Here is a 22,489-nt window from a genome sequence, read left to right as displayed (position 1 = left end):
AGGCAGCCTCCCTTGTTGCCCCAAGGAAATGGGGAACACTGCCCTTGCCTGCTGTGCCCATAAATCACCCCCTAATTCGAAAGAAGGGGGTGAGGGCCCTAGGCAGAATGCCCCCGTGTGGACCTCGGCTCTCCTGGACGCTGTCTCTGATTGCGCACTAGTTGCAGCAATTTGGAATAACTAATTACAAAAGAAGCAAATGCACATATTTCAAGTGAAGAAGGGGAGTGAAGTCTGATAATTTAAGTGATCTCTGCGAAAGAAGATGACGGGCTGGAGAAACAGGAATATTTTACGATGAAGATACACCAAAGGCGGGGTATGTTGACAACGGGGCTGAATGGGGGGGGAAACCTTTTTTACTTTCCTTCTATGTGATTTACAGGAACCCCTCCTCATTAGAACCGTGGGTTGAAATGACCCAAGCAGGATGATTAAGGTCTGTGTGGAGATAAACTTTAACCAAAAGTATGCTTTATGGAGACTGAGAAGCAATAAGAGCTTTTGGGAATGGCGCAGCAATTAATTCGGAGTCGCCATCTTGCCAAAGGATTTATAGCCAGGAGGAAGAACGGGCTTGTTTTCAGACTGCATTCCTAGTGAATCTCCTCAGAGGTTTTGAGAAAGGAGGCAGATTGGTGAAGATTAATGACGCTAAGACTGTTTTGATGTATGGAAGTGATGTTATATGGAAAACGTCTGGATATGGCTACTGGATAAAAAAAATAATATACACGCAGGATTACAAACTGTTCTAACCAGCTTGCGGAGATTATCAGAGGTCACAAAGAGAAAGGAAAAATATATGAAAATAACAACAAGAGATGTGGAAAAACAATAAGAAAGGACTGGATAGTAGTGTGAACATCATAAGGTTAGATTTGTGGGCATTAAAACAGCAGTAAGAAGCAAGAAGTTGATTGGATCCCTTCGGAACTTGAAATAAGGTTACCCCCAACAAAAATTTAAAATTCGGCTGTGTAATTTCAAATTTATATAATTTGGTTTGATTTGATGTGATTGGTCGGTTAATAAAAAATTATTCTTAAAAAAGAAAGAAAGAAAGAAGAAGTGTGCATAATGTTATGCACCTTTATCATGTCCCGTCTTGCCGCCTGCCCCCCCCATGAGCCGAAAAGCCTCAAATGGTGTAACCTTTCCTCCAGCCCTTGATCATTTGAGTTGCCCTTTTAAGCTATTAAGCTAGACAGTGCTCTCCTTCATCACGAGAATGCTTTCCAGAATATATAAAACTAGCATGAACATTCGTAACAAAGAAGATATTCATTCTACCCAAATGCCAATATGTATAAATATTTACATGACTAGCAGCCGCTATTTGAACTGGAATGAAACCTTCCACTCCCACTACTGGGATTTCCCCCCCAATGTGAGAGGGAAATCTGGATTTGGACCAAAACTTTAACAAAGGATGGAAGCCCCCCACCTATGGTCTTTCAGCACACATGCACCTTTTTAACTTTTAAAAATCATTTGTGCAACTGCACAGTGTCTAGCTTGGCCCTAAGATTTTTCTGAGTATTGTTATCTTACCATGCTCATTTGAGTAGGTGACTTGCACAACCAGGAATCTGTGTTTTTGAGCTGGCACTTATAACAGCTAAGTGCTAAGCACATCTAAACTAAAGATAGCTATGGACAGCTTCAGACTTCCCTTCAGACTTACCCTCCCACGGAATGAGCCCATTGGATTAATGGGAAACCACATGGGGGAAACAATAGATACTTTTGACGTTTTCCTACACCACAAGAATTTTAATCAAAATGAACAGCTATGTACAATCCAGAACATGTACAATCCAGTGTATTGAGTATGATGTCATCCAGATGTTGTTGGCTGACAGCTCCCATCACCCCTGACCATTGGTCATGTTGGAACACTTACAGGAAATAGTAGCATTCTACATATATTTTAGGCTAACCAACCAGTCTAGAGGAATGTTTGCTCACCTGCGTTATGAAGTAGAGACAGCTTTGGGGTAGATTCATATAAATGTAAGACTGATAGGAAGAGAAGCTTGCTTATTCAGGAAATAGCTACCTACAGCATCATTCTCAATGAAGGTATTTACTTAGCAGGCCAAACTTAACGCAATTCATGATCAATCTCGCATCCATACATGCGTCATCCTTTTCAAAGGTAATCTAAGCTACTGGCCACCAGCTACTAACCACTGGAATGAATGCCAGCCCATCTGTGCTTTACCTGAAGAAATGCTTCTGATTGTTTGTCTTTTTCCTTATATAGTGGTACCTCGGGTTAAGTACTTAATTACTTCTGGAGGTCCATTCTTAACCTGAAACTGTTCTTAACCTGAGGTACCACTTTAGCTAATGGGGCCTCCTCCTGCTGCTGCGCCACCGAAGCACAATTTCTGTTCTCATCCTGAAGCAAAGTTCTTAACCCGAGGTACTATTTCTAGGTTAGTGGAGTCTGTAACCTGAAGCGTATTTAACCCGAGATACCACTGTAATTATAAACTAAGGTGGCAGTGCATGAGTAGGTTAGGGTTACCCTGATTTTTTGCTGATTCCCTCTTTCCTCTACAGCCCACTACACCGTATCATCCATGCCATTATGGAGGGTACAGTAGCCACCAGGAATGGCTTTTGGGAAGGCATGGGTGACTAGAGTGGGGAGAGAGAGGCGGGAAGTCCGCTGACTGAAATCAGGATCCAAGTCATTGGATTTTATATCCATTCCATTTAACTTTAAGGGCTTTTAAAAGGTTCTCGCAATAATAACAGCAGGTTAGTTACTGCTGCCATCAAAGATGCTAATCTTTTCATATGGAACAAAGTGTTATATTTTAGAACAGTAATGTGGATTGATAGGGACCTGCTCATATTCTGTACCCCTTCTCGGGATTGCTCCTGAAACTCATTCTCGGAGCACTCTGTGCTTCAAGCTCCCTCTTTTGTCCTACTGTTCTACAGTCAGAGTTCATTTATTTCTCCACGCATTCCTTCTCTGGCCATCGCTAACCCTATTTGCTTTTTATTAATTCATAGCCTTCTGATCTCTTGCCAACTACAATCCATCTTCCATTTCTTCACCATGGGCCATAGAGCTGGGTGCCAATGACTTGTGCCCTCCTTGCAATGAGTTTTTGTTTTTTGCAGTTGTGTCTTGTGCCATCACCACAATGCCTCACAGGATGGGAGAAGAGAGGCTGCATGGGAAGGCAAAGTACACACAGAGCTCCTACCTGCCACAATGGTCTCATGCATCATTGCTTGCTCAAATGTGCCAAGAGTTGGTGGGTGGGGTTGCAGGACTCTGTGGTGCCCTATGACTAAGCCACGTGCAGGTGCTGTGCCTTAGGGGAAGGATCATGTCCTTTGTGTTTTGTATCTTGGTCCCATGTGAGTCTGGGAACGATCTAGTTACATTTTGTTCTGGAATCCATTGTTGATGAATAAATATTCTAATATGATTATATTTATTAAGGTTGGATTACATATGAAGTTTGGAGTGTATTTACTTTCTTTATTGTAATCCCAGCAGCATGTGGCCGAATAGGTTGGATTTGTCTGTTTTCAATAATGATGGGCCAGCAGACGGTGGCCTCTTTGAACTCTCTAGTTTGATGGAAAAAGTTGCTCGATTTATTTCTCCGGAAAAGTGGGAAATTAGAGTTGAAGTAAGACGAGTTGAGTGGAATCTAGTGAACCCCAGTAATTGTAGTTTGTAAGCCTAACGCAATTGCCGTATTGCAGAACGTATACAGTACTTTCTCCAAGCACAATTTATCATTTTATTTACTTGCTCAAATGTTTAAGGCATTAAGGCACCACCACTCCAATAGCATAAGAAAACATCTTCCTCAAGATCTTACTCCTGGTAGCCAGTTCAAATCTCACAGGCATATATGTGAAATTAAGAGTTTTTGCTCCAACATGCATCACTTTACACTTGTTTGCATTATTAACAAGAGAAAAAAGTGCAAGTCCAAATACTAATCCTTGGGGGACTTCACTTTCTACATCTTCCCTTCAGGAGAATTTTCCATTACTGATCCACAAGAGGATCTCTTTTCCTAGTCCATGATTGTTAAACTTACTCAGGAGTATCTGGTGAGGTACCTTATTAGAAGCTTTTTGAAAGTCCAAGTGCACTATTTAAACTGATCACCTCTATCTATATGCTTGTTGACACTCTCAGAGAACTCAAATAGGCAGAAGACATGTTGGCTCTGCTTCAGCAAGGCTTATCCTTCTATGTGCTTCATTATTTTATCTTTAGCAATAATTGCCAAATGTTCTAGGGCAGTCATTTAGAGAATCTAGAAATTTTACCTCATTGTCATGAGCAGTCGATGTGAGGATAATTGAGGTTACCCAACATTGCAACATTCCCTCTTTTGGATACTTCATTCTTCAGTCTAATACAAAACAATCTTGTAATTGCCTCAAACTCCTGTCAGATAGAATGCATACAATACAACCTGTAATCTCCTCCAAAAGCATTGCCAATCCTTCCTCAGCTCTCAGCAAAATATTAAAATTTAGGATCTGAATTCAGTGAGCTTCCTCATTTGCAATTGTTCATTTATGATGAAAAACATACATAAATAATTAAAATTACAGATCACCTTATGATGCATATATGTTGATCAGTCAACATAATGCCACATATATGCATATCTTAATGAAGAAATACATATTCAATCCTACAAAAACAAATTAGAGTTCACGAGCCATTCCAGATTTTCAGGCTGTGATATAAAATAAAATACTACAAGGGCATCAAAAATACATTTACATAATTTAAACATAAAGCTTATTAAAAGAAAACATTGCAGACCACTTATTTCTTAGCATTTTCTAAAACTAAAAGACTCAGGGCTGGGTTCAATTAAGAAGAATTGAGCTCTGAGGCCAGGGCAGGCTGTCATGAATGCTCTGGGAGTGAACCTGAGGGAAGGCCAGTTCCCAAGGGAAGCCCTGCATACAAGTCTGCCTGCCATTGGCCAGTCTGAAGGCAGGCTTGGGTCCAATTCTTGGCCAGCGAGGTGAATATTCAGCTGGCTGGGAAGCTCCAGCGACCAAAGGCCAGGCCAGACCATGGTGGGGGTTGCCAGGCCTGCAATGCTGCCAAACCATGTAAGGCTAAGACATTTTCATTCACCCAGGCCCTTATTAATTCAACTAAGCCAACGTGCTTGTGGAAGCCAGTGCAAGGACTCCCACTAGTGCAACAGGGCTTCCCCTGCCCTGACACACAAAATTGCTCTGGGAGTTTGGGAGAACCCCAGAACAGCATGGAGGAAGGAGAGGGGAGATTGCTGTGTTTGGCAAGCAGAAATGCTTGTGGTGATGGAACATTGAATTTCTCCCTCTGTTGTATCTTCATCTGCTGGGGTTATCCTCCCTCTATTGTGGGGTGGGATTGGACAACTGACTGAGGTAGGCGCAGACCTCCAGGTATCCCACCTGAGGGAAGGCAAAGCCAAGCCTATGCTGTTGGAGCTGCTCCAGATCTAGGGGCTGCACGCATCCACGCAAAGGGCGCCCCCCGTTTTAAGCGGGGAGCGGTCATTTTGGTAGGGTGATCAGTTGTTCAACATTGCCCAAGTCCCTAAAGGTTATTCTGACTACAGTTTTCAAAGTGTGGCGTGTAAACCAGCAAATGGCTAAAATTCCTGCACAAGGGTGATATAATCCCCTTGGCCCACACCTTTCAAAGTTGGAACATAAAGTAGAGCAGTGTTTCCCAACCTTGTGCCTCCAGATGTTTTTGGCCTACAACTCCCATCATCCCTAAATAGCAAGACCAGTGGTCAGGGATGATGGGAATTGTAGTTCAAAAACAGCTGGAGGCACAAGGTTGGGAAACACTGAAGTAGAGTATTGGTAGCCCACAAATATCTCCATTCTAAAACCAGGAATTGATGGTGCAAGCACCCAAATCAGAACAGTTTGGCCATCACAGCTAAACTACTGTTGTTGAACGAGTCAACCTTGTACACTCCCCGCACTGTGATAGTATTGTTCCCCACATAACATTCCCAGTGTTTTGGTATTACACATGTCCTGATTTAGCAAGACGATCCAAATTGCCACTAATCAAAACAGGAGTAATTGATTTCAAATGTACCATCTGTCATCATCATTGTCATCATTTGTTAACAGGGTAAATTAAACATATATAAACAATGAAACAGAAAATGGAAAACAATCTATAATGCAAAGGGTGGAACTCAATGTGGCTGTAATTGGACTGTTCTGTCAGTGCCAAACAGAATGAATTCCCCTCTCTTCCCCTGCATGCTGTTCTGGTGGTTGTCCTGTGGGAGTAATAGATAGCACACAGGGTGGAAGGAGAGGAGGAAAACCCCGTTGCACTAGTATGCCACATAAGTCTTTGCACTGATTTGCAGTAGTGCACCAGGTTAGTTGAATCCAGCCCAGGCTATCTAAAATGCTCCTCCAATAACATAATAATCACAGGTCTTACCCACTCTAATAAAAGATGAGAACCACCATCTTCACTACCTGAGGAAAGAAAAGGTCTTAGCCTTGTGTCTAGAATGATGGTGGTAGTGCCAGGTTTGTTTCCTTGGAGAGAACATTCAGCAGATCAGCATTTCTGGGTAAATGTACCGGTAAATAGTCTTAGGCCTATGAATTCTGAAATTTCTGTTCGACTGATGTGTGTGTGTATTGCCTGAGAAATATATTTGTGTTTCTTATGGATTACTTATTTATTTCAATGCATTTCTAAAGTGCTTCATAATCTTAAAATCTCTAAGTGTGTACACTATGTACAATACAAAAACAATGTCCATGAAAAACAAAGATACTGCCTACAGTCAATAAATCAGTATAAAAACGTAAATGCAAATAAGGCAGATTAAGGGGATTAATAGACAACAATCAGGGTCCAATCTTATGGGTCAAGGAAAGCCTGGACAAAAAGATAAGTCTTTGCAAGACATCTAAAGCAACTGATTTTTGCTGCTTTGAGTATGGCAGAGGGAAGGCTATTCCACAAAACAAGGGCAACAGCAGGAAATGCCTGTTTTCAGGTCCCCAGCCTATAATATTCTGTAGGGTGCGCTACCACAAATAGATTGTCACCAGATGATCTAAGTGATCTTACAGGTCTGTACAGAGGAAAGTGGTCTCTTGGGTAACCTGGTTCTGAGTTGTTGATATCTTCATATGTTAACAACAAGGTACAGTATCGAATGTTGCCTGGTAATTGATTATTCATAGGAATATAGGTTAGCACAATGCTAAGGGGCATTGTTGTAGTCTAAGACGCTGAATGAAATATTGTGGCTACTGCAAATGCTTCTTAAAAAGTAGAAAATTTTATGACAGGTCTTCATGGGATATGGGCATCCATCTATCTCAGGACGCAGTGAGGGAGTGTGCCTTTGGGGGTGTGTGTGAAGTTAATCTGTTAGAGAGTTAAAGTGCCTGCTGTGGCTGTAGAGACCAATTCAGGAGAGACTTGTTTGGTTGCAGCTGGGTTAGTTGAAGGTGTCCCGTTGTCCTGCTGCAGATACACCATGGCGTTTCTTCCTCTGCGCTCCACTCAGCAGCCATTCCTCCTCTGGTCACTGCTATGGACGCACAACCTGTATGTCTCCAGGCACTGTGGTCGTCTGCAAGGGATTCCCACACAGAGTGCCTGGTGCCCAAAGCCAGCTCCTCGTGGAGCACACATCCTTGGGGATCCTGCCATTTTCCATTCGGTGGACATGGCCAAGCCAGCTAGAAGTTGCCAAGACAGGAGTGCGAACATGCTGGGAATGTGTCCTTGGGGGAGCACATCTTTGTTTGAGACTCTGTCCTGCCATGCAATGCCCGAAATCTTCCTGATGCATGTGAAGATATTAGTAACCAACAATTCTTATGCAACTTTTTGCTGGGCTTTGCCTTCTCTTCTGTAGGGAGGGAAAGTAGGGAGGGAAAGATATAAAGAAGTAGGGAGGGAAAGTAGGGAGGGAAAGATATAAAGAAGTAAGGTCAGTGTGACAATGTCAAAACAATGTTGTGGGTTTCAAACCAGAATTTTGCTTTCAGTTTGGCACTGGTCTGGTTTTGGAAGTAGTAAAACACAGCCTAGGGAGGGGCTTTACAGAGGGTTGGCACTACCATCACATCTGCATCTCTGCTGTGCATGGTGGCCAGGGCAGAAGGCAGGGGACACACAGACTGCTAAACCAACCTGAAACTGGTGCAGTTTTGGGACTGGATCAGGACCAGTATTATCATGTAAGAGCTGACAGTAAGAGCCGTCCGACAGTGGAATTTGCTGCCAAGGAGTGTGGTGGAGTCTCCTTCTTTGGAGGTCTTTAAGCAGAGGCTTGACAACCATATGTCAGATGTGCTCTGATGGTGTTTCCTGCTTGGCAGGGGGTTGGACCTGATGGCCCTTGTGGTCTCTTCCAACTCTATGATTCTATGATTCTATGTGACAACAGCCTGCCTGGTTCAGGATCCAATGGACCCTGAGTTGGTTCTGGCCCACCATTTCCCTGCCCGTCCAAAGCACTGTTTGGGGGCTTTATACAGCTTGTCAACAGTGGCACACCCACCCACAGGTTTGGGCAGAAGGAGAAGCTCTATGCCAGGTTGGTGGCTGGTAGGTCGTGAGGGGAAGGTACCAGGGCTCCAAATTACCCTTCCCCTGTCCAACGCAAAGGGTGTTTGTTAGTAAAACTCCACAATACTTTTGACCAGTTGTTTTTTTATTATTATTAAAGATTTTCTTGATTTACAAAAGTGTTTGCAATATCTCTTGTATTTTTTTCCATGTAACATTTTTACAAATCAGTTTCATTTGTTGAGACATTAGGTAGAAAAGGGGGAAAGAGGTGGAGGGGGGGCAAGATGGGTGGGGGTGGGGTCGGGCGGCGATGTTTCTATTTTACTTACTTTATGTAGGGTTTGGTGTCAGCGTTGCCTCTGCAGGTTATTTGCTGTTCGCTTGTGTTCCTTTGGTGGTGAGAGAGGTTGGGGTTGGCCTAGGGTGAGGTTATTCATTTGTGGTTGGCTGTGGTGATCTTTGTTTTCGTGTGTGAGTGGGGTGGGTGGGTGTTTTGGATCAGGTTAGCCATATTGATTTGTATGCTGTTGGTGGATTTTTGTCGTTTTCTTGTTGGGCTGTGTATGTGATAAAGGGGAGCCATACCGGGGTGAAGGTGTCTTCTTCTATTTGTCCCCGTGTCAGTTTCAGTTTATTGGTTAATTTTCCTAGTAGGGCTGTTTCCCATACTATTTGGTACCATTGGTCCATGCTTACTCCTGACAGGTCTCTCCAGTGTCTGGTTATGTTGCTTCTGGCTGCTGAAAGTAGGTGGGTTATGAGTTCTTTGTGGTGTAAGTGGGCATTATTGTCTTGGAAGATGTTTAGTAAGGTCACTTCTGGGGTAGTTTCTAATACTTGCTTGGTTATTTTACTTATTTCTTGTATGCACAAATTTTAAAAAATAGACCAGTAATTCTATAAAGCATGGAAAGCTTGTTTAGAACCATCTCTAGATTCCCTGAAGGAAACTTGGGAAACAGATGCTGGTTTAACAGTTCATATGAATCAATGGTGAAAGCCTTAAGATCTATTTCAATGTCATTTTGAAATACTGTATTGTTAGACTGATCCAGTGAATGATTGCATTTAGTATTCCCATGAGACTCTGGCAGAAGAATTTGGCAGTGGATAGTAAATGTTGTTTGGTGCTGTGTGGCTCCGAGTGCTTTTCTAATTCATATGTTATGGAGCTGTTGTTAAGACTGGAGCTTTTTCATAGATTATAGTATAATTCACAGGGTTGTATCCATGGAAAGCATACCTTTTATGCAAAAAATCTTTGAAGTATTTCCTAGAGTCTGGGATTGAGAAGATGCACGCACATCATTGTTAAATCAGGCTTTTCCGTTTTTAAAAAGTCTCATAGTACTTGACATCAAATGTCTCTCTAAATATACAACATTACATTTCTGTTTTGTGCAGTCTGAGAGCAAATAGTGTTTATTAAGCATAGCAAGGTAAAACATTTTGATAACATTTAGAACACTTTCTTACATTGTCTTTCTGCTTATCTTTGGTCCAACTTTCTGTCTAGTTGGCTAATTGTTAATCAAGGTTAATCTTTAGCCTGCATTTTATGTTGACATAATATAAATGTTGTTTATTCCAGATGTTTGCATATATGACTGAAAATAAGTTTTAAAACACTTTTTTTAAAGAGTGCACAGCTGTTCAGAACTTACTGTATTTCTGGCCCTTTATTCCAATGTTTTAATGTTTAATGTTATCAAGAAATTATTGCACAAATTGAGGGAGCGATCCAAATTTAGGGAGCATGTGCTTTATTTGAGGAAAAATATGGTTTTAGTATAGTATATAAAGCTTTTAAACTCAGGTTTTGGAGCGTCAAATAACACTAAATACATTTTACTACTCAAAGAAAGATCGGGGGAGGAAATTCAGCTTTCTTTCTTTCTTTCTTTCTTTCTTTCTTTCTTTCTTCCCCTTAATGTCTTTCAAATGGGAGTACCGTAAGCAAAGGTAGGTTGCTGTCTTGTTTTTTGGTTTAATTCTGCTTCCTTCCTTATTACAGCTTACTCTTTTATGGATGGGTGGCTGTAGAAACTTGATTCATGCATATGAAAATCAGGCACAGCAATGTTTTGCCAGTAGGAAGTTTTATTTAAGCCAGAAAGGGGTTGTGGCAACTTGTTCCTAACCTGGGCTGTGGTATTTGCCATTGTTTGCTTTTGATGGGATATTCTTGGTATTTGTGGAGCAAGAAGTTTGAGCTAAGTCAGCTGTTTGGTTCATTTGCAGATCATGATTTTAGAAGGAACTGGCAGAATGAGTCTTAATTCAGTCACAAGTCTTCTCCACGAGCAGCCATCCTGGACAGATGGATACCCCACATGTCATGGTAGGAAGAATTCACCCGTGGTGATCTGTGAATTGACTTGGGAGTTGTAAACCTTTATCTTGCCCTTATTCCACTTGCGGGGGGGGGGGGACACTATCCAGTCTACTTTACTGCAGTATTATTGTTTGTATTACAGTTTTACTGTATTCCTTAAAAAAACAAAACAAGAAAATTCCACGCTACCAAAATGGAATGCAGTGTAACCAATGCAATTTATATTCTATGGTAATTTATTATACCCTATTTATTCCTGCTATTTATTTGGAAGATGATGATTATACTCTATATATCACAACATTTTTTTGGGGGGGGGGAGAATCTCTAAGTGGCTTAGAAATTAAAAACCAAAAAACAGTAAGTAAATGATAAAAATCCATCAATTAAAAACAACAGAGTAAATGAACAGAATAACTAAAATATAGTATAGTTTAATATAATATAATAATATAATATAATATAATATAATATAATATAATATAATATAATATAAATAAATTTCCTGCAAAGGAGTGTACTGTCAACAGCAGCCATGATGCATACTGCTCCCCAATAAACACCACATTCTAATCTAGCCATGACATCAGGAGAGATCATTTCTACAACTTGAAATTCTCCATTCCAATTCTGACTGTTTTAGTTAACACTGAGTGGTGGTTGTTGCCACTGAAACTCAGGATGCCACCTATGGCCAGAAGTTATTTGGGGTGAGATAAACCTCTTCATTTGGCACAGGACTGAAATCTACATTAGACTTGCTCTCAAATAGGTCACGTATGTAGGACAGACTCATTAAAGCCTTTCTGTCATTAAATGCTAAGCAATTAGACTAAAAGCCCCTAATTTCTGTATGTAGAAATATATTCAGGTGTTTATTGGAGACAGCAGTTTCCATTGAGTCTGCTGTTGACGGTATACATTTTTTCATGAAGTTTATTTGAGATATCTATCATCTATCTATCTATCTATCTATCTATCTATCTATCTATCTATCTATCATCTATCTATCTATCTATCATCTATCTATCTATCTATCTATCTATCATCTATCTATCTATCTATCTATCTATCATCTATCTATCTATCTATCTATCTATCTATCTATCTATCTATCATCTATCTATCTATCTATCTATCTATCTATCATCTATCTATCTATCTATCATCTATCTATCTATCTATCTATCTATCTATCTATCTATCTATCTATCTATCATCTATCTATCATCTATCTATCTATCTATCCCCCTAATTTCTGTATATAGAAATATATTCAGGCTGTGAATCCATGTAGATTTAACTTTTAAAACGTTTTCCTTAACTCTAAATAATCCATTTATTTATTGCATTTATATCCCACCTTTTTCTCCAAGCAACTCAAGGTAACATACATGGTTCTCCCTCTTTTTATTTAATCCCCACAACAACCCTGTGAAGTAGGTTAGGATAAGAGGCAGTGACTGGCCCAAGGGACCATGAACCATGGCCAACAGGACCTAGTCTGACACTCTAACCACTAGCTCACAACACTACCTTTAAACCTGGTCACATAACGTGACTATTAGTCAGTTTTCTTCTGACAATTCACCATACAATTATATTTCTCCAATTATTATTTTTTAAACTATCTCTAAAAGAATTTCTGGTTATTTTATTTTAAAATCCTCATAACAAACTCTTATTGCCAACTTTCCTTTTATCAGCAATGTTTCCTCTTGAAATTGATGCTTCACAGTTGTTCCAGTTTTTGAGTTGTCTGACAAAAACAGAATTTCTCAGTAAGGATATCAGATTCTGAAACTTCTTAAAATTCACTTGTAGTTTTGAATGCAAACACACCTAGGTTCCCAAGTCAGATCTTCCTCCAAAAATCACATGAAGTGTAGAAAAAAAGAGTCATTTGCTTGTCCATATTTTTTTTACCAATTTGGTTATGCACATGGGTGTTGCCAGATGGGGCAAATGGGACACGTTTTGCCTACCTAGAAATATACTTTGCCCCACTTCTGTCCTCCCACCCTGATCCCACCTCCCCTGGTTCTGCCACTACCTATGCATTATTTAGATTTAGAGAAGCTAGACTACTCCTTATATAAAATGTGGTATAGAATAAAACCCTTGCAAATGTGATCCTCCAGACACAATGTAAATATGTAAATAATACATATATTCTGAGTGTATACGTCTCTGTGCTCCTGTGTTGAGTTCCTTTCAATTTTCCCAACTACTGGGAACATATTGACTATCTTATTTTATTGCATAATAAAGAACTGAGGTCACCATCACAGTTTTTAAATAATTCAATCCTCTGGTAGTCTGTCCACTTTGAGATACTATTGCAGGGTTTAAGTGATGACTTGCTGGGAGAGAGACTGCTTGCCTACATTTCAGAAACACAGACTAACTCCAAATTGACAGTGGGATGTTTAATATTTATTCTTTCAAGCCCTGTGTGCTTGCATGCCCAGATACATGTGCATACACAGATATGCTGTTGCACAGTATTGTTTACTTTTCAGGTTGTTGGTTTTTTTATATAAAAAATAAACCAATATTTCAGATATTGTTTTATTCAGTATTGGTATACTTATTAATATTTGCATATTTAAGAAGCAGCTTAGAGTTTGGCCTTGAAGTCCAGGGGAGGGGAAACATTTCTGCAAATGTCAGACCAGATCTAAAATATGCATAATACAGACGGGCTAGCCCAAACGATCTTGCCAAGAAATGCCCCTTTGGAGCAGTCTTGCACTTCAGAAAAGTTCCTCTTTTTATTAATAAAAGCTGATGAATGAATGGATAAATCACACATATATATATCCCTGTGTTTTTAATGACATTATTGTAAATCTCATTGAGATAGATGTAAAAACCGATTCAATCTATCAATAACAATAGCTATCAAAAGGTGTGTGTCTGCCATTTCTGCTGCGAAATCAAGAGGAAGTCAGTCAGTATGTCTTGTTCACTAATATGCTATCTGAGATCTCTGGCTTCACCGATAGAATGCTTGTATTTAGAACAAGAGCAACAGGAACAACAAAACAAAAACAAAAAAATTCCTTCCAGTAGCACCTTAAAGACCAACTAAGTTAGTTCTTGGTATGAGCTTTCGTGTGCATGCACACTTCTTCAGATACCCGAAAGCTCATACCAAGAACCAACTTAGTTGGTCTTTAAGGTGCTACTGGAAGGAATTTTTTTGTTTTTGTTTTGACTATGGCAGACCAACACGGCTACCTATCTGTAACAGGAACAACAAAAGTGTTTCCAAATTTCCAAAGCCTTTCATGAACCCTAGAGCAGATCTAGACTAGCTTTTCTGCACCTGCATTGGAACTGAAAACAGAGGGAAAAATTGGGTTAGAGAGACTTGGAGAGTAGAGACTCTGTAATATTGAGCCATATATGAATTTAGGATTCTATATTGCTGGGGTATTGCCTTCTCAAGATTGGGGTGGAGGGTATACTGCTCCTTTCCTGTCATCCCTCAAGGATAGATCACAAATAATGATGGAGGAGATGGTTTCTCCATCTCATGGCCTTTAGCCTGCAGGGTGGTTCAAGGGTCTATCTTGGTGCCCATTAATATCTACATGAAACCACTGGGTGGAGTTGCCTGGAGATACAGGGTGTGGTGTCATCAGTACACTGACAACACCCTACTCTTATCTCTCCTTCCCATCTAATCCTAGGAAGGCAGTAAAAGTTGTGAATGGGTGTCTGAGGTCTATCATGAAGTGGATGACAGTAGAAAAACAAACAAACCCTAATCCATAGAAGATGGATGCGCTGTTGACTGGAAATATGGCTGGGCCTGGAATAGGTGCACAGTCTATTGTGAATGGGGTTCGACCCACCCTGAAATTCAGATTTGCAGATCCTCTTGGATTTAGTGCTGCTCTGAGAGGGTGACAGCAGCCAAGAATGCTTTTTACCAGTGATAATGCCAACTGCATACTTTCCTGGATACAAACAGCCTCATCACAGTAATTCTTGCCTAATTGCTATAGTGACATCCAGATTACTTTACTGGAATGTGGTCTACATGAGACTGCCTTTGAGGAGTCTTAAGAGTCTAAAACTGCTTTGGAACACCAAGATCTTGCCTGGGGCAGTCCTTGGTAGACATGGAGTACCAATTGTGATACAACAATGGCTTCCAGTTGGTTTCTGGGCCCAATTCAATGTTAGCTTTGACCTTGAAAGCCCTAAATGGTTTCGGTCCATAATATCTGAAGACTAGGGGCTTTTTTTTGCAAGTGTATTCTGCAAAATATGTCATTGATTCAATAACATGCCTTAGTGGCGGACTTAGACTGTAGTATCCACACATAACCCCACTTTATTAGTTGTTCTGCATTGCTTCCCCAACTTTACTATACTGTTGCCATCTGGAGGGGCACTCTGGCACTATGGCACACACACACACCCAGGATAAAAATTAAACCGTAACAGCTGTAGTATCAAAAAGATAAAGGATTTCAGCAGGATGTTACGGGACATGTACTGATTGGAAACAAAGCAGTGTGTCTGCCCCCCAAACCTGTGTAGGTGCAAACATTATTGAAAGTGAGATTGCATATAACTGCCCATATACCACCATGAGCACAATTTTTTTTTAAAAAAAAAGACACCTGGCAAGGTCTCAAGGTTATCAACACCTGAAGTTTTCTCTCTCTCTCAGATGCCTTGTTCTCTCACCTTCTGTCATACAATGGGCAGTTACCTAGGACAGGGCCTTTTCATCAGTGGCACTAAGATTATGGAGCTGCCTTCCTAGGACTCACTTCACAGTGGATTTATAGTAACTAGATGGAAGCTGTTCAGAGGACCTTTGGGGACTTCTGCTTTTATTATATTTTTACCACCTAAAAATACCTTTTTTTGCTGTTTTTGTTGGCTTTTGTTGCTACTTAATCAGTTATAGTATTCTTTCTTCTGCTGTTTAATTATTTGCTGCTTAATGTTTGAGTTGCACCCAAACAAATTTTACTCAGAGCAGGCCCTTTGAGATGAATGGAGCTAAGTAAGGCATGCCTTTTAATTTCAATGGGAGAAATGCATCTCAGCTTGCCAGATAAAATAGTGTCCCTTCTCCTCCCCTTGTGTGCTGTTCGGGGGTGGGGGGAGGCAGGAAATCTGTATATAAAATAATACTAATGCCATTTTACCTACATTATTTGCTGGCGATCAGTGATCAGGCAAATGACTCGAGTTTTTTCTTGCAGCATCAGGCAGTTTCTTTGGAACTCAGTGGCATGAGATACACCCTCAATACTGGACAAAGTATCAGGTCTGGGAATGGCTTCAGCACCTTTTGGACACCAACCAGCTCGATGCCACCTGCATCCCTTTCCAGGAGTTTGATATTGGTGGGGAACACCTGTGCAACATGAGTTTGCAAGATTTCACCCGAGCAGCTGGCACAGCTGGGCAGCTTCTTTACAGCAGCCTTCATCACCTGAAGTGGAATGGTAAATAAAGCACACTAAAGTATCAGGGATTCCAGACCGGATGTATACGATTCTGTAAATTACTTGTTCCTGCATGGCACATCATTGTTCCCTGCAGAATTTGCTTCCAGGTCTGATGAAGTAGCAGCTGTGTTTCTTGCGGCTGGATTATGACGGTGCAGTTGGGGCTGTGGGTGTGAAAGATCGTACTGCACAAAACCTTTGCTTAGTGAGAAATTTTTATGTACTTTTTTAATGATGGGTTCAGTCATGTCCTGTTCTCCCATCTCTCAAATGTTACTAGCATCCCCTTCAATTTTTTAAGGAGAGGCTTTCTTCACACCAGGTGTGGGGAACCTCTCTCAGTCAGAAGACTATGTGCCCGGGTGGTGGGCAGGGCTAGAGGTAAAAGTGGTCAGAACAATGGTGGTGACTTTTACCTTTGTACAGTAGGCTACCATGCAGATACCAGGGCTTTTTGCACACAGCATGCCTCTCCTCCTTCCCTCCATTCAGACAAGAGGCATAAGCAGAGTTCAAGAGCACAGTCCAGCCAGGCAAAAACACTCAAAGAGGATGAGGAAAAGAGACAGTGATTGGTGTGTCTTGGGAGGGTGTGTGGCCTGGAAAGAGTTCCAGGGACCAGATAGAGAGGACTGGAGGGCCACATTTGACTTCCGGGCCTGAGGCCATAGCAGAGGCGCTAGCTTCTCCAGAGGATCAGGCCCCCCCAATGTGATGCTGTGCAACATTATCTAAATATTGAGGGGGCCAAACTCCCTAAATTAGGGAAGCCAAAAGTGCCTCGGTCCCTAGGAGTTGGCACCTTTAGGCCCTACCATTTCCATTGCTTCCTACTTTTACGTGTTTCATTGACATCCCTCCTTAAAACTTATATGTGAACTTTAAATTCAGTGTTACAGGGATAACATTAGCTTACCCTTTAGCTTAGTTTCTGTATTGATATCTAGTATGCTAATGATCTGCAGGTTAAAACATGCCCTTCATATTCCTTGAAACACCTTGGGATAATATCTGCATAACTGCAGCATTCATTGAGCCAGGCAAATTCATCCTATTTCAGGTTTACGAACCTCCAGCATCTCTTTTATATGGTAATCAGGGCAATATCAGGTCTTTAAAATAGCTGAATATCATGAATGAATGAATGAATGAATTTATTACGGTCATAGACCAGAAAAAACATAAAAAGCAACAATAGTTTACAAAGGGAATAACGGTGTCAATTAAAAATTGTAAAATTATACATAAAAGCAATATCAAAACAAAGTTTGTAGCAAGGCCATCACATAGCAAACTGAGTAGTGCTGAGCATGAAATCTATGCCCCAGAGACCATGCTGGCAGTCTCAGAATGGCCTCTTTAGCTGTACCAAGTAAATAGGGAGGTGCAAGCCAGGACGTGTGCAAAGCCAAAGAAGAGGATGGGCAGGGAAAACACTGAATGTTTCAGGTAAACATAAACCTATAACTTTGCAAAGGTTTTATATAGGCTCCCAGCCCTTGTGAATCTGAGACTTGAAAATGTATTTTCATGAATTCAAAGTGCTGCATTAGGATATGGTTGCTGAATGGCTGAGGGTACAATGGTTTTTGTGCTGAATGCTGCACAAAAACCTCACACCCAGAGGTGTGTTTGATACCTGTGTTTGCTTGCGATTTTGATATGTGCATGCCAAGGAGCTGGGGGGGGGGGAAGAATCCTGTGAGAAGACACTCTCATGCAGAAGTTATAAAGCAAGTGACTGCTTTTCTTTCTCGTTCTGCTAGAAACCTGTGATTGGAGAGCTGTCTGATAGCCTTGGTTCTTCTTGTCGAAACAGACCAATTGGTTTGGTGGTGTGTGCTTAAAATCCTGCCCTTATGTATATTGAACTGCCCTTTGCATTCTCTTGCAGGCCAGTGTGGAAGTGAAATGTACCCTTCACACAATGTCATTGTTAAGACAGAACAAACAGGTGGGTGATGCCAGCAATATTGATGTCCCAATCAACATATGAATTAAGATGATGTGAAGAAATAAAGACAGGCACATTTATCTGAAAAAGGACAGGGAAGCACATTTCAATGTTACCATAATAATAATGATGATGATAATAATAATAATAATAATAATAATAATAATAATAATAATAATAATAATATCCACTAAATATAAGGGGAATGATGTGAGTCAACATTAAGCATTTTTAAAGTTTCATTGATCGCAATACATGAGAGTCAAGCATGTTCTTGTATTTCTTGTTGAAGTCAATGGGACCTCTTGTGGAGGGACCACATAAAGAAGGGCCTCAAATTATGGTCACAGAGTCCGGGTCGGTTCATATGGGGAGAAGCGTTTCTTGAGGTATTGCGGTCTTGAGCCGTTGAAGGCTTTATAGGTCAAACCCAGCACTTTGAATTGGGCCTTGAAACTGATTGGCAGCCAGTACATTCAGGCTATGGTACAATGCTACTGACATAGTATATGTTCTTATCAAGCTTAGCTTTTTTTCAGATATCCCTTTCTTTAGTAGACATGCTATGGCAGTGCTGGAAGTGCAAGGGAACATTTTGAGCTTCACCTTTAGAACTCTAGGCAGGGCAAGTTCACCCAAGTCAAAGTCCAAGGTGAGGGGAGATACCACCCTCCACCAGACCTGAAGGCAATGGGCTAGGTTAGGGAATGCTGGCGGTGTTGAATGGCTGACACAGCTCTGTCCTTCAGTGCACTTTGTGGCTTTCCCCTTACCGACAGATTTGTCATTGACTTCAGTTGAATGTAGACTGCTTGCCATATTTGGCATTCCTTCAGTTCAGCTGTATGTGATTACCAATGGTGGCTGATGCCAATTGGGACTGGGTCCCTCCCCCCCAAAAAAAACCAATTTAAATTAAATGAAAGTGAAGAAATAAAAAGGAAACAAAAAGTGCACACAAAGTACAAACCCCCCTGTAATTCCGTACATAATTGTCGAGCACGTTGGCATATGAGATGAAATTATCATTCTGATACATATACATTTATTTATAACTGACTATATTTTTTAATACATTCCATTCCCAATGTCGTTTTATTTGTTCATACACAATCTATGGCTATGAGCAATCTGCTCGCATGTTGCAAGAGTTGCCATATTTTCTATCCATTGATTAAAGGGGACTGGCTGAGTGGAATGCAAGCAGACCAATAGTTGGTGGAGACAAAACGAATGACTGGCAGAGCCAAGTCATTGAAGTCTTGTCCCCATCGTTCCTAGTCTTGTCCCCAGACAGGCAGTGCTATCCCTTGGACTAGCTCCATTCGCTCTAATGGACAAACCTCCACTGATGATGACTCTTTTTAACTTTCTGTAAAGGAAACAAACCGAAGTAGAATGCTACTGGAGATATTCTGATACCGTGCAGAACTGCAAAAATAAAAATTCTTCCAAGCCCCTCTTGGGTGAGGCTTGTTTTTAGAGCAAACAATGGGTAGATCAGGTGTCTAAACAACAAGAGGGTGTGTGCTATTTGAAGGACATAGGTTTGGGATGCCCAAACACGTAGCTGGTAAGCAGAAGATCGGCTAAATTCCTGTGTCATAATTCTTAACCTAGCCAAGAACAATGACTTAGTAAGTGATTCATTTTCAGCTGTAATCACATTCATTGCTTTAAAAGACAAACCGATCCCCAAAATCACCTTGTATTTTGAAATACAAACAAAAACAAACTTAACAGCTCCAAATAAGTAACATGTGTTTGTACAGATTGATGATACTTTTGTAACAATACCACGCTAGTATCATGCTTGTTACCCGTGTGCTATGGCTCAAAAGGAAATTTTGGAAGGTTTTCGAAACCTTTGTGTTTTTCTCTGTTGCAACAATACATTTTGCTTCTTGCGGTTCGTTGTAAGGGTGCCAGGTCAAGACTTTAGAACTTCAGGGCAACTTCAGGCTCAGTTTCAAATGTAGAACATGTGCAGAATTCTGCAGCTACAATCTCTCTTTCCTCGTCAAATCACTATGAAACCACTGGGCCATATAAAATGCACTGGGAATGAATTTAAGCAAGAAAGTTTTGAGCAGGGCCATCACTATCCTCTTGCCAAAGCAGCTGTTGTCACACTGGTGGGGTGGGGGGTGAAGCATCCTCATGGGACCAGATCTGGCTGAAGGAACAGCGACCTGGACCTGGGTGTAGGAGTTATGATGGTTTGCCAAGGAGAGCTAAAGTTCCTTATCTGCAAAGGATAAAGTTCCTCATCTAGACCACTCAGTTTGCCCCACTACTTTTTTAAAAAAGAAGTGAGACATTCAAATGTTTAAGGTTGTCTGGATTGGTGCTGTGTGTCCTGAATATGGAGCATTTAAAAAGTTGCTTTACCAACATTGACTCTTGTTTCTTTTTGTTTGCTTGTTTAAGATCCGTCTTTAATGGCGTCTTGGAAAGAAGAGAACTATTTCTATGATAGTGGATATGGTGGCACAGTAGGTAACTAACCCAACAACCTATAAAGCATTTTCAAATGGTTCTGGGATACTCTTTTAACAAGACATTACATCACTGTCACTCTTTCATTTTGAATCCTTAGAATTAGTGGACAGCAAAGCGTACTGTCGAGCACAGATTGCAATCAACGCTACTAGTCACCAGCCTACTGGTAAGCATATTTAACATCTTATGATTTACAGTGGTACCTCGGGTTACATATGCTTCAGGTTACATATGCTTCAGGTTACATATTCCGCTAACCCAGAAATAGTACCATGGGTTAAGAACTTTGCTTCAAGATGAGACAGAAATCGTGCTCCAGCGGCATGGCAGCAGCAGGAGGCCCCATTAGCGAAAGTGGTGCTTCAGGTTAAGAACAGTTTCAGGTTAAGAATGGACCTCCGGAATGAATTAAGTACTTAACCTGAGGTACCACTGTAGTTCAGATGCTTCAAAACCTGGGCAGAGTCAGACGGCCACCTCATGATATCTGATTTCTCCCAAACTGGAATGAATATAAACATTGTGTTGCATATGCATGGTTCGTTGCCAGTTTTGTGCATGGTTCAGTATGTATATAGACTTCAGAAAAACACGGATTGGTCTGTGATCTGAGAATTAGAATGAGAGTGGCTGTCTCTGCCTTGATTCTTCCTTACTACATTACACTTTGAGTTGGTCAGAAATAGAAGACTATGAGCTGAATCACACCTGCACATTCATCACAAGTGATTTATTTATTTACTGTTCCATCCCCCTCCTTCTTCCTGCAAGGAGTTCAAGGTGGCATACATGGTTTTACCCTTTTCCATGTTATCCTCAGCCAACCTTGTGAGGTAGGTTAGGCAGAGATACAGTGACTGGCCAAGGTCAACTAGTAGATGACTTAGGATTTGAACTTGTCTTGCCCTTGTCAAAGCCCAGCACTTAACCACTACGGCACAGTGTGCCCATGCTGTGGAATTTGCAGTGCTTAATTGCTTCCTTTCTTGCAGCTGTTAAGGCACAGGAGCTCTGCCAGCAGAAAAAGATGGCCGTCCTATTTTCAAGTAGGCCATTAAGAATGGCAGAAAAAAATGCATTTGAGTGTTCAATGTCATTTTGATCTACAGCAGCTGTGCAACCTGATTTATCTCGGTGCACACACTTCAAACAAGTGAGCTCAGCAATTGATCACTCTTTCCCTTTTGCTGTCCACCCATTCTCATTAAAAATGGCTGCTAGCTCTTCAAATCTTTCCTGACAGTGATGAGGTTCAGTCAAGCTCCCTGTTGTGGTGTGTTTATCCACTTCCTTGTTGGGCCTAGAGAGGTAGGATGGCATGCCAAGGGCACAGCGCTGTAAAAACCAAAGTTGCATATTCTGAAAAAAACACTGATGTGGCTTTTTTCCTGAATCATATGCAATTATTGTGAGCACAATTCAAAGTGTTGACCTTTAAAGCCTTAAATAGCCTCAGCCCAGTATAGCTGAAGGAGCATCTCCTCCCCCATCGTTCAGCCTGGACACTGAGGTCCTCCTCTGAGGGTCTTCTTCTGGTTCCCTCACTACAAGAAGTGAGGTTACAGGGAACCAGACAAAGGGCCTTGTTGGAAGTAGTGCTCTCCCCGGGGATCACCCTCTCTTCAGATGTC

General features: G+C 41.1%; 1 protein-coding gene across 1 annotated transcript in view; it reads left to right on the top strand.

Moving 5' to 3' along the window:
- The window catches only part of EHF (ETS homologous factor), a 51,785-nt gene that overhangs the window by 15,463 nt on the left and 13,833 nt on the right, over nt 1-22,489 (top strand). Inside the window, exons 2-6 of the mRNA XM_081892067.1 lie at nt 10,826-10,925; nt 16,154-16,399; nt 18,297-18,356; nt 20,787-20,855; nt 20,956-21,024. Of these exons, the coding sequence (XP_081748193.1) occupies nt 10,829-10,925; nt 16,154-16,399; nt 18,297-18,356; nt 20,787-20,855; nt 20,956-21,024 (541 nt within the window). The 5' untranslated portion in view covers nt 10,826-10,828. The remainder of the gene's footprint in view (nt 1-10,825; nt 10,926-16,153; nt 16,400-18,296; nt 18,357-20,786; nt 20,856-20,955; nt 21,025-22,489) is intronic.

The sequence above is a fragment of the Podarcis melisellensis genome (genome assembly GCF_964234715.1).
Source record: "Podarcis melisellensis genome assembly, chromosome: 1".
NCBI lineage: Eukaryota > Metazoa > Chordata > Lepidosauria > Squamata > Lacertidae > Podarcis > Podarcis melisellensis.
Note: the sequence above shows the minus strand (reverse complement) of the source record. Positions and strands in the feature narration are given on the sequence as shown.